Source organism: Anabrus simplex, chromosome 6, assembly GCF_040414725.1.
Source record: "Anabrus simplex isolate iqAnaSimp1 chromosome 6, ASM4041472v1, whole genome shotgun sequence".
Taxonomy (NCBI): Eukaryota; Metazoa; Arthropoda; class Insecta; order Orthoptera; family Tettigoniidae; genus Anabrus; species Anabrus simplex.
The window spans coordinates 22209766-22223140 of record NC_090270.1 but is presented as its reverse complement, the minus strand read 5'-3'; the positions used below and the strand labels follow the sequence as shown (position 1 = coordinate 22223140).

Here is a 13375-nt window from a genome sequence, read left to right as displayed (position 1 = left end):
ACTGTCAAAGGGGTAAGTAATTTTCACACATATCTTTTTCTTTTTTCTCTCCTCCTTTAATATTATTCCTTAACATTTCATTCTCCTCTTATTTCAGACATAACACCTCATGCTCTACACAACCTCATATAGTTTCCTTTTGACTTTTAATACAAGAAGCTACAACCACATCTACCAGCTAATTTTATTATAAGTATAGCTACGTTTTCCAACAAATACTGAGCCCTGACAGCAATCCCTGTGACCATTTTGCACATCTTAATTCTGTATCTCAGTGTTGGGTTATGCCACGGCAAAGCAAAGCAGTCGGAGATCCATGAAGCCTCCACTCTAGGGACGTGCAAGTCCGACGAGTCGGGTCACAGGTTCATATAGTGGACTGTTATCATCGTGGTTTAAACGTAGAAAGTAATCATTTCCTGCCTAAAAATTATATGACTATTCTGCAATAGAATGTTTAGAGATCTAGGATATTGGCATATTCATTAAGATACATTGACCATCATTTCATTTTATCCTAAATTAAATAACTATCCTAGTATTCCTACGCTACATCAAATGAGAAATCTATGAAATGTTTCATTTATGGAAGGACTTTCCGTTTAATGATTCAAAACAACTTCGAATGTCAGTTACATAATGAGTAAATTATTAGCAACACAAACGGATATAGAAAGAAAATAAATGTTACGTTAAAATTGAAATAAACATCTAACTTCTTGCTCTTGTTATAAAGAAATTATAACATCGTCATTCAAGAGAAAATCGAAAAAAACAAAAGAGACGAAGTGTCCCACTGCTGAAGGCTTACAATGAAATATCTATTATCCTTCACGCATTTCGAAATAAATAACTGGGAATTATAGAATCGTCCATTTCAGAATGCTGTTCCTACTCAAATATCTCATAATATTCCGTCATTCTAATTTAAATCATCGCATTATTTGTCGGTAAACAGTCTATCTAGCAACTTGAAAACACCGTTATTCTAAATTTCATAAATCATCATAAATGCAAGAGAAATGTTTGAAAGACAGGATTGTAACATGATATGTCATCCACCAAAATCATGCATTTAAAAGACAGACTCGATCCTCTCGAACATTCATCGAAGACTGCACCTAGATAAAGGACATCAATAGACATTGCAACATCTACAATAACCTTCTCTAACTACGTTGATTCTGCACCTCCGGATTCCACTGCGACATTTGGTCTGAAATAACTACTTCAGCACTAAGCATCAACTCAAATGATCTACAAAATATCCAACCAGCAAAGAAATGATTTACTTACCATAGAAGATCATATTCCCTTTTACGACATGACCCAACATCTTTACGTTACCGGTTACTTTGTGAGGATCCTAAACATCCCTTTAATACCGTACGCTCTGGTCAATCTTGTATTTAAATAGGTTAAATGTGACGACCATCTATTAGTGTTCATGAGTGCAAAAATCCTACAACATTATTCTTAAATACGGCCTCGTGCCTAAACAAATCATTCTTCACAACAACATCAAACTTCACGCATGACCAACGCAATTCCTAACGCCAATGAAATCATCAGGACCTTCACATTACATCATCATAAAATACGCAATCCTAATGACACGTCTATAACTATCCACATCTCACTATCCACATACATATTTTCAAAGATCCTACCGTATCAAGCACCTTATCGCGTCGCACAAATCATCATGCACAGTGAATTCACAATAGCTAGGAATAATCTATTCAGGCAATTACGTCAAAAACTACTAAATACGTTGCCGCATTATCACCATATCACCACAATAATATCACACTTCCATTATCAAACACCGTATTTCTGCACAAGCACATAATATTAGAAGACCATGGATCGCACGTCGTAAATACCAAGCTCCTCCGAGGTATTTTGAGCCATGAATTAAGTTAACGTTTATCACAATAACGCCATTACGGTACCAATATCATCGATGCCGAAAAATCATTCCGTAAAACCTTGCTAGCAGACATTAAAAGAAAACTCACACGACCCATCGTATTTTATCACAACGCAGATTGACTCATCGTACTAGACGCAACGATCATAAGTATACAACACAATGATTATCAAATAACGGTCGCCTTCAAGTTGAAAAAATTATACATGTCTTAAATTGACATTAAAAAAATGTATACTACTCTACATCTAAAATAAGCAACTATGTGGCGGAATATGTATATGATATTCGAGTACTCATCCTGGGTTGTTGCTCCACGACGGTGTCACCTTCCATGCTCAGCTCTCAATTATTAATATTATCCGTTGGTATCCATCACATTCCTGGTCAGATCCTTCGAGGTCCCTCTATTTTAGTTGTTCATGTTAATACGTGCAGTCATCTCATATGTATAACCAATAAATGATGATTCCATGTTACCTGAAACTCAGAGATATCTATTAGGACAGGGTTATACACCTCAACACAATTTTACAGTTCAATTGACACACTTGCCTTAGCACTTTCGATAACAAGATATCTTGTTTTACAATATAATATGAGTTTATAATATGCCAATATCACGCTAATATATCTCTCCAATACAATCTTTCTCCCACAAATTTTTGCTTCCGATCCTTCTAAGATGCAGATTGAGAGTCAACTTCCCCAGAGACAAAACAAAATTCTACCACAACATAATAATCGCAGACGGTTTGCTTTTTAGAATTCTTCTCTGCTTCCAGCTCCCATATGTTCTTGACAATTGGAAACATTTGACACATAATGCATAACGATCTCGTATAAATCAGCTGTACTCGCAAAGGAACTTATTTAATAATTGCTGCCTCGTATTTAGGTTAGTAATCGACAGTTTCATTCTTCATCTCGATCGTCGAATCGTGCGAGACTAGATGTACAAGGTATGGCCCTCTCATATAAACTTATTATTCACACATTTCATGGCCCTCAGTAATATTCTGTCATTGATATTCTGCCGTTTCCTACGCTTTTCAGTAACTATACTTGAAAAAATGTGTATTATTCATTTAATCTTGCATTATATTTCACGATGTTTAATTGTCTACCAATATTTCCAAGGTACCACGGGGTTTAGAGCTTGTTATCAATCCACCGCAATCTTCAATTCAGCGATGCCGTTCACATAATTAGACAAGTCAACTGAATTCAAATTCTCCTGAAGGTGATAACCGGATATAAGATTTCATTGACATTATTTCTCAACATAAACTTCCAATGTGTTCACCAATCTCATCCTGACATACATTGGAAGGTTATAATACCTGTCTTCGCTCCTAAGCACTTGAACAACTTACTACAACTCAGAGTGATTTTTTTTCCCTAATTTATTAAGCTATTATAAGCTACTTATGCCATCTCCAGAATAAGGCACCATATTTTACCAAATTTTAATTCAGCGCAGCAATTTTACGTATTATTTTTAAACTTCTAACTAACCAACTGTTACCACATTTTACCCCCCCTGTGGGTTTGCGGTAGAATAACACCCACGGTATCCCCTGCCTGTCGTAAGAGGCGACTAAAAGAGGACCCAGGGGCTCTGAACTTTGGAGCGTGGGTTGGCGACCACGGGGCCCTTAGCTGAGCCCTGGCATTGCTTCCACTTACTTGTGTCAGGCTCCTCACTTTCACCTATCCTATCCGACCTCTCTTGGTCAACTCTTGTTCTTTTCTGACCCCGACGCTATTAGGTTTGCGAGGGCTAGGGAGTCTATCATTTTCACGCCCTTCGTGGCCCTTGTCTTTCCTTGACCGATATCTTCATTTTTCGAAGTGTCGGATCCCTTCCATTTTACCCTCTGGTTAGTGTTATATAGAGGATGGTTGCCTAGTTGTACTTCCTCTTAAAACAATAATCACCACCACCACCACTTACCACATTAAAAAAAAAAACATTCGCAAAAATCTATACAAATTGTACCTCTAACTTAAGTATAAAAACAATCAGGATCCTGATCTATCTTTCTTTTAGGTTTGAGATTTTTAGGCTGATGATGTTCTCAACAAGGGTGAAACATGTCCCTGTATGTAATATCTTAAGAACTAACTTATACCTTAAATTTAAATTTTAAAAAATTATGTATCGAACAGGTGGAAGTTTTAATCTAATATTATTATTTGATTTTAAGTACATTTCAATACGGAACATAATATGAGATTTATAACATGTGCTCCCCCTGTGGGTGGGGGCGGTAGAATAACACCCACGGTATCCCCTGCCTGTCGTAAGAGGCGACTAAAAGGGGCCCCAGGGGCTCTGAACTTTGGAGCGTGGGTTGGCGACCACGGGGCCCTCAGCTGAGTCCTGGCATTGCTTCCACTTACTTGTACCAGGCTCCTCACTTTCATCTACCCCATCTGACCTACCTTGGTCAACACTTGTTCTTTTCCGACCCCGACGCTATTAGGTTTGCGAGGGCTAGGGAGTCTTTCATTTTCACGCCCTTCGTGGCCCTTATCTTTCTTTGACCGATATCTTCATTTTACGAAGTGTCGGATCCCTTGCATTTTTCCCTCTGATTAGTGTTATATAGAGGATGGTTGCCTAGTTGTACTTCCTCTTAAAACAATAATCACCACCACAGAGTCTTGGACAGAGCACCAGTACTGAAAATGCATCGAAAAGTCAAATCCAGCAACAAAATTCAATAACTACAGAAACTGGAGATTCAAATCGTGAAGCACCGAAAAGAGCGTTACTGTCGACGTTGCCTGAGAAGGGCCCTTCCCAGGAACGTTCGGCTGGGAAGTTCTACCCCAACAGGGCGGGGTGAAAGACTTCCCCTAATAGGGCTGGAAAGTCCAGCCCTCCTTCCATTGCCCAGATCATAAAGGAGGAGAAGGTGAAGCCAAAGAGCTTCCTGAAAAAATTCGAGAAGAAGCCTTCTCCAACTCAGTCAGGGTCCACTGGATCCCCGAAGAAATCCGGCAAGCCATCTGCCGGCTCCCCTCCAAAAAATAAAGAAATGGTGGGCAAGAGCGAGAGGCCCCGACGTCCTCTTGTTCGATCACATTCTGGAGAACCTAGTTCTCCTAGGAAGAAGGCCCATTGTTCCCGAACAATGAGATCACCGTCCGCGGAGTTCCAGTCACCGTGCCTCCTTCTTCTGAGTTGACGATGGAGACTGAACCACTCGTTATCGTGGATGATGACGACAATACCGACAAGAACGGCGGAAAGTGGCAGGTAGTTGACAAAAAGAAGGGCATGCAATTGTCCTAATTTCGCAACACTTCCAATCCACACAATGGCATTATTGCAGTGGAATGCAGTAGTAACCACTGTCGCCTAGCTGAGTTACGTCAATTGATATCCGTCTATGCGGCCTCCATAGTCTGTCTACAGGAATCTCGTCTGAGACCTGGCCATGACACGACTATGAGAGGATACCGTCTTTTTTCCAAAGACAGAGTAACTATGGATGGCGCGGCAACTGGGGGCGTTTGTACCCTAGTTCGCTCCGACATCTTCAGCGAAGAAGTACCGCTCCGTACTCAACTAGATGCAGTTGCAGTTCGCACTCCGTTGCCAGTAACGACAACGGTTTGCAACGTGTACTTTCCACCGGATTATAACCTTGACATTCGTGCACTACAAGATTTGATCAGTCAGCTGCCTCCTATTTTCCTCATGCTGGGAGACGTGAACGCCCGTAACATACTATGGGGTTCTCCGTCCTCCTGTTCTAGGGGAAGGATGCTCCAGCAAATGATCAACCTATTCGATATTTGCGTGCTTAATACAGGGGAACCGACACATTTCAGCAGCGCACATGGCACATTCTCATACCAGGATGTCACTCTGTGTAGACGTGCACTAGCTCCCCTGCTACGGTGGCAAGTTCACGACGACGTCTGTGATAGTGACCACTTCCCGATAATTCTGTCTCTCTTGAATCAAAGACAGTCTGAAGTACCCAAGCGCTGGTTACTTCGGCGGGCAAACTGGCCAGAATTTACAAAATGCGCAGTGATTTCTGATGATATGCTGGAGTCTGTTGACGACCACGTTTCTTCCATTACTACTGGAATTTTGGCTGTTGCTGAGGAAACAATTCGTTCCTCATTCGGTATTCGTCGCCGGAAACAGGTCCCATCGTGGACGGACGGAATTGCAGCAGCCATACGTGATCGCCGACGGGCTATTAAGCATTATCGTCGGAATCCTACGATGGCCAATCATATCACATTTAAGCGTCTGCGTGCGAAGGCCGTTTTTTTGATTCGAGAAAGTAAGAAATCTACGTGGAAAAAGTATGTGTCATCCATTACGGCACATACTCCGTCATCACAAGTGTGAACAAAACTCCGTCATCACAAGTGTGAACAAAACTCCGTCGTATTATCGGAGTACAGAATGTGCCCTCAGTACCTGGAATCTCCATTAATGGAGATATAGTCACGATTCCTTCAGTCATAGCCGACCACATCGCGTCACATTTCGCAGATACGTCCCGCTCTAGGAGATACGACCCTGCATTTCTTCCAACTGAGCGCGAAGCAGAGGCACACCATCTCTCTTTTGCCTCTAGTGCTTCGCATCCCTACAACGTGCCCTTCACGGAGTGGGAGTTGCAGAGTGCACCCGCGCTATGCAGAGATACGACTCCTGGACCGGAGAAAAGTCCATAATCAAATGCTTCCGCATTTGATCCCCCTGTGGGTGGGGGCGGTAGAATAACACCCACGGTATCCCCTGCCTGTCGTAAGAAGCGACTAAAAGTGGCCCCAGGGGCTCTGAACTTTGGAGCGTGGGTTGGCGACCACGGGGCCCTCAGATGAGTCCTGGCATTGCTTCCACTTACTTGTGCCAGGCTCCTCACTTTTATCCATCCTATCCGACCTCTCTTGGTCAACTCTTGTTCTTTTCCGACCCCGACGCTATTAGGCTTGCGAGGGCTAGGGAGTCTTTCATTTTCACGCCCTTCGTGGCCCTTGTCTTCCTTTGGCCGATAACTTCATTTTTCGAAGTGTCGGACCCCTTCCATTTTTTCTCTCTGATTAGTGTTATATAGAGGATGGTTGCCTAGTTGTACTTCCTCTTAAAACAATAATCACCACCACTTGGTCAACTCTTATTCTTTTCCGACCCCGACGCTATTAGGTTTGAGAGAGCTAGGGAGTCTTTCATTTTCATGCCCTCCTCGGCCCTTGTCTTCCTTTGGCCGATACCTTAATTTTTCGAAGTGTCGGACCCCTTCCTTTTTTCCCCTCTGATTAGTGTTATATAGAGGATGGTTGCCTAGTTGTACTTCCTCTTAAAATAATAATCACCACCACCACTTAAGCATTTGAGTGGCAGATGTCTCAAGGACATCCTCACCCTCTTCAAAAGAATACGGAGTGAGGGAGTGTTTCCATCTCAATGGCGTGAGGGAATTGTGATACCAATTCCCAAGCCAGGTAAAGATCCAAAACTACTGGATAGTTATAGGCCAATATGCCTTACAAATGGCCTCTGTAAGCTATTTGAAAGGATGGTTAACCGGCGTCTTGTGTCGGCCATGGAAAAGGAGGGTCTCTTGTCTAACTACCATCAATAATCTACTTCCCACAGAACAAGCTGGCTTCAGACCCGGGAGAAATTGCGCTGACCAAATTTTTGCATTGATCTCTCATATTGAAAATGGATTTGAGAATCGGAAGATTAGTATGGCTGTCTTCTTAGACTTATCAGCAGCCTATGATACTGTTTGGCGACAATGGCTCCTGCTAAAACTTATCTCTGCCATCCCCTGTGTCAAGCTTACAAATCTCATTGGCAATATGATTAGCAACAGAAACTTTCAGATCTTCTCGGATGATGCAGTAAGGAAAACCTACAAACTGAATGATGGACTTCCACAAGGATCTGTTCTGGCACCCTTACTTTTCAACCTCTATACTGCTGACTTACCAGCAACTAAGTGCAGGAAATTTATTTACGCAGATGATATACTACTGGTTAGCCAAACACCAAGTTTTCCAGAAGCTGAACAAAGTTCTTACATCAGATCTAAAAAAGCTAGATACATACTTCCAAAAGTGGTGTCTCCGTCCAAATCTCCAAAAGACTGTTGCATCTGTGTTTCATCTCAGAAATAAATTTGCCAACTACAAGCCTACAATAACATTCAGAAATCAATCCTTAAAACACTGTCCCTTCCCAAATTATTTAGGTGTCACATTAAACAGATCCCTAACATATAAACATCATATTAACAACACAGCCGCCAAGATTAAAAGTCGGAATAATATTCTTCAAAAATTAGCCGGCACATCCTGGGGCGCAAACAACCAAGTGTTGAGATCCACTGCTCTAGCTCTTTGCTATTCAGTTGCCGGATACTGCGCTTCAACTTGGCTGAACAGTGCTCATACCGCGAAGATTGATGCTCAACTAAATCAAGCAATGCGCATTATAACTGGTTGTATTCGCTCTACAAACATGGCCTGGCTGCCTACACTCAGTAATATTCCACCGCCTTGCTTAAGAAGGTCTGAAGCTCTTCTAAAACTGTGGAAGAAGACCAGCGAGGACTCCAACCTCCCCGTTCACCAGGATATTACTCAACCTGCCCCACCACGACTTAAGTCTAGATCTCCACCCTGGCGCACTGCACTTACATTGGAAGAATCTGGGTTCTCCATCACGAATGCCTGGTTACACCAATGGCAGCAGTCTTCTGTTCCCAATAAACATCTTGTGACTCTACCTCATATTCAACCTCCCGGATTCCATCTACCCAAACGTCAATGGAGGACTCTATAAACAGGATAAGAGTCAATCAAGCAAGATGCGGCTATACTCTTTATAAATGGGGCTGGCAGAAGTCTTCCGGGTGTGAGTGTGGAGCTACCTCACAGACCATCCACCACATAATTGCCGAGTGTCCACAGAGAGCATTTCAAGGTCCTTTGGAGGACATACACAACGCAACTGAGGAGGCCTTAAAATGGATCAATGGACTTTATTTGGAACTGTAGGCTTCTGCTTGTATACATTGTGTATATATTTTATACTTATTTATATGATCTATCTGTGCACATCAAACGATAAATAAATAAATAAAAAATAAATAAATAAATAAATAAATAAATAAATAAATAAATAAATAAATAAATAAATAAATAAATAAATAAATAAATAAATAAATAACCAGTATGGTTTTCGCTCTCATCGCTCTGCCACTGATCATCTGGTCAGACTGGAGAGCGCCATTCGGGAGGCCTTTCTCCGGAAGGAACACCTAGTCGCCGTGTTTTTTGACCTGGAGAAAGCTTACGACAGTACCTGGCGATATGGGATTCTCTCCACACTACACCAGAGGGGATTTCGGGGAAATTTGCCAACGTTTATTGAGAACTTCATGTCCCTCCGTCTCTTTCGAGTCCGAGTAGGGAATGCATTTTCTCAATATTACGTTCAGGACAATAGAGTACCTCAGGGATCGGTACTGAGTGTCACGCTGTTCGCAATCGCCATCAACAGCATAGTTGCCGCTGCTGGGCCTGCAGTCGATCCTTCGCTGTATGTAGATGACTTAGCTTTACATTACAGCTCTGGAAGGGTGGCGTTTGCTGAGAGACAGCTACAGCAAGCTATTAACCGAGTCTACAGATGGGCCCTGCAACACGGTTTTCGATTTTCAGCAGTGAAAACCTATGTTGTACACTTTTGTCGACATCAGCCTTTGCATCCCGAACCAGAACTCCGCTTGCGAAACAGTGTCTTACCAGTGGTTGACACCTGCAGATTCCTGGGTCTTCATTTTGATAAGAGACTTACGTGGCAGCCCCACATCCGTCAGTTGAAGGTTGCCTGCATGAAGAGACTTAACATGCTTAAGTTTCTCAGCGGCACTTCGTGGGGGGCTGACCGTGCGGTACTGCTGCGATTTTACACGGCTACGGTCCTCTCCCGCATTGACTATGGAAGTGTGGATTATGGCTCAGCATCAAAATCTACGCTGAGCCTTTTGGACAGTATTCACCATAGTGGAGAAAGGCTGGCAACGGGTGCTCTCCGTACTAGACACATTCCCAGCCTACTCGCTGAAGCGGGAGTTCCACTTTTACGGATAAGGAGGCAGCAGTTACTCCCCACGTAAGCTGCCAAAATTCGTGTAATGCCGCTACATCCAAGCTATCAATGCATCTATTGTACTCAATACCACCAGCGGTGCCGAGACCGGCCGAATGCCACACGGCCGGTTGGGTTTCGGATTGATAGCTTGTGTCATGATTTGAATATTGATATCGGTGGTTGTCTTGAACGAACTCTTAGCGAGGTACCTCCGTGGTTGGTTCCGCGACCGGATATACGTCTAGATCTGCTGCGTGGACTCAAGGTGAACACGGATTCCTCCGTTTATCGGAGGTATTTCCAGGACTTCGTTCACCAATATCCAGCTGCGAGACTTATCTTTCCGGATGGTTCAAGAATCGGAGATAATGTTGGATGCTCTTTCGTCATTGATGATATGAGCACGAAGATCTCGCTCCCTAACGTATGCAGAGAGTATACTGCAGAGTTTTACGCTATCTTAGAGGCTCTGTAGTTTGCACTCCGTGACGAAAGAAGCCACTTTCCGTTGTGTACGGATTCGTTAAACTCTCTGCAGTCTATTGAAACCTGTTTCTCGCACCCACTGGTGCAGCAGATACATGACCTTCTAGCCAGGTTATGGGATGCTGGCACCAGAATCACTTTCGCGTGGCTTCCAAGCCATGCTGGGATTGTGGGAAACAAACTTGCAGATGAAGCTGCAAAGGAAGCTGTACTTTTACCTCCAAGATCAGTCAATGTACCTGCTAAGGATATTTGTTCTCAGCTACGTCGAACCATCTTGGCGTCCTGGGAATCGGAGTGGCTAGATATCCGAACTCCCAACAAGCCGAGAGCAATTAAGAAGACAACTACCGTGTGGCGGTCCTCTTTCCGACCTTCACAGAAAGAGGCCATAGTACTATGCAGACTGAGGATAGGTTGTTTACGATCCACGCACTCTTATCTCCTAAAGAGGGAAGACCCCCCCAGTGTGTTCTTGTGGTGCCGACTTCACCGTGGCCCACATCCTCACAGAGTGCGTTGATCTCTCTGGACTGAGACGGTGCCTCGGCCTGCAGGAAACACACGAACGCATACTAGCCGATGACGCGACTACTGCTGATCTCGTCATACGCTTTATGTGCGACAGTGGACTTATCAAGGGCATATAAATTACAAGTTTACTGTTACTCAGGGAATGTACGTTCCTTTTTGATACTTTAATAATCCTTTCGGCCTAATTCTATAATCGTTATTTGTTTATTTTGTACTGTGTTTCCAAATTACTTTGTTGAATAAATAATTTCGTTTTTATATTTTAAAATTTTCTGCCACTTACTTGTTCAGAGAGGATGATTACCTCGTTGTACTTCCTCTTAAAACAAAAATCACCACCACCACTAAAAGGTGCTCCACGGGCTCTGAACTTTCGAGCGTCAGTTGGCGACCACGGGGCTGAGTCCTGGCATTGTCTCCACTTACTTGTTCCTGGCTCCTCACAATCACCTATCCTATCCGACCTCCCTTGGTCAACTCTTGTTCTTTTCCAATCCCGGCGGTATTAGAGCACTCGAGGCCTAGGGAACCTTTATTTTCACACCATTCATGGCCCTCGTCTTCCTTTGGCCAATACCTTCATTTTGGAAGTGTCGGATGCCTTTACCCCAGAGGATCTGAACTTTGGAGCGTGGGTTCGCGACCACAGGGCCCTCGGCTGAGTCCTGGCATTATTTCCACTTACTTGTGCCAGGCTTCACAATTTCATCTATCCTATCCGACCTCACTTGGTCAACTCTTGTTCTTTTCCAATACGTTCATTTTTCAAAGTGTCGGACCCCTTCTCCCCCTGAGGGCGGGGGTGGTAGAATAACACCCACGGTACCCCCTGCCTGTCGTAAGAGGCGACTAAAAGGGTCTCAGGGGCTCTGAACTTTGGAGCGTGGGTTGGCGACCACGGGGCCCTCAGCTCAGTCCTGGCATTTCTTCCACTTACTTGTGCCAGGCTCCTCACTTTCATCTATCCTATCCGATCTCTCTTGGTCAACTCTTGTTCTTTTCCAACCCCGATGCTATTAGGTTTGCGAGGGCTAGGGAGTCTTTCATTTTCACGCCCTTCGTGGCCCTTGTCTTCCTTTGGCCGATATCTTCATTTTTCGAAGTGTCGGACCCCTTCCATATTTTCCCTCTGATTAGTGTTATATAGAGGATGGTTGCCTAGTTGTACTTCCTCTTAAAACAATAATCACCACCACCACCACCTCAGCTGAGTCCTGGCATTTCTTCCACTTACTTGTGCCAGGCTCCTCACTTTTATCTATCCTATTCATCCTCCCTTGGTCAACTCTTGTTCTTTTCCGACCCCGACACTATAAGGTTTGCGAGGGCTAGGGAGTCTTTCATTTTCACGCCCTTCATGTCCCTTGTCTTGCTTCGGCCGATACCTTCATTTTTCGAAGTGTCGGATCCTTCCATTTTTCTCTCAGATTAGTGTTATATAGAGGATGGTTGCCTAGTTGTACTTCCTCTTAAAACAATAATCACCACCACCACCACCACCACCTGTCGGACCCCTTCCATTTTTCCCTTTGAATAGTGTTATATAGAGGATGGTTGCCCAGTTGTATTTCCCCTTAAAACAATAATCACCACCATCACCGCCTGTCGGATGCCTTCAATTTTTTTTCTTATTAGTGTTATATAGTGGATGGTTGCCTAGTCGTACCTCCTCTTAAAACAATAATCACAACCACCACTCTTAAAACAAAAACCACCACCACCACTTTCATTTCCACTCACTTCATAGCATTCAGCTTTCTATGGCCGATACCTTAATTACGAAATAAGATAAGCTTGTACTACCCACCTGACTTCCCATGGCACATCACCTTCAGTGCTGTACATTGGCTGATATCGAGCAACAACAGGTAATTGCTCATTGAGATCCTGGACCTCGGCTGGCTGAAGAGGAAAGGCTTTGTAGTCCCTGGCTACTGAAGTACTCCCACCAGATGGATCAGCATATAAAACCTTCATGCTTCAAGACAAGAAAAAATGTATGAGGAAAAAGAGCTAATATTATCTTTATTCTTTAACTTGAGTTTCAGAATCTAGCTGAAGGAGAGCATACAATCACAAGTTGCAATAGATATTATCTTTTGTGTTAAAACACTTTTAAATTTTGATTTATTTAATTCATGATCCTATGACATAAGCAAAAGTATAAAAAATAAATATACACACATAAGCATTAATATCTACAAATTCACAGGGACACATGACGAGGCATAACTTTCTTTACATCAAAACTGCCTGTCCATTCTAAAGCTACTGGT

General features: G+C 43.1%; 1 protein-coding gene across 2 annotated transcripts in view; it reads right to left on the bottom strand.

Annotated features, from left to right (window-relative positions):
* The window catches only part of ENGase (Endo-beta-N-acetylglucosaminidase), a 203048-nt gene that overhangs the window by 32128 nt on the left and 157545 nt on the right, over positions 1-13375 (bottom strand). For both annotated transcript variants that reach the window (XM_067149703.2, XM_067149704.2), the window contains exon 8: positions 12907-13077. In XM_067149703.2, coding sequence (XP_067005804.2) covers positions 12907-13077 — 171 coding nt within the window. The remainder of the gene's footprint in view (positions 1-12906; positions 13078-13375) is intronic.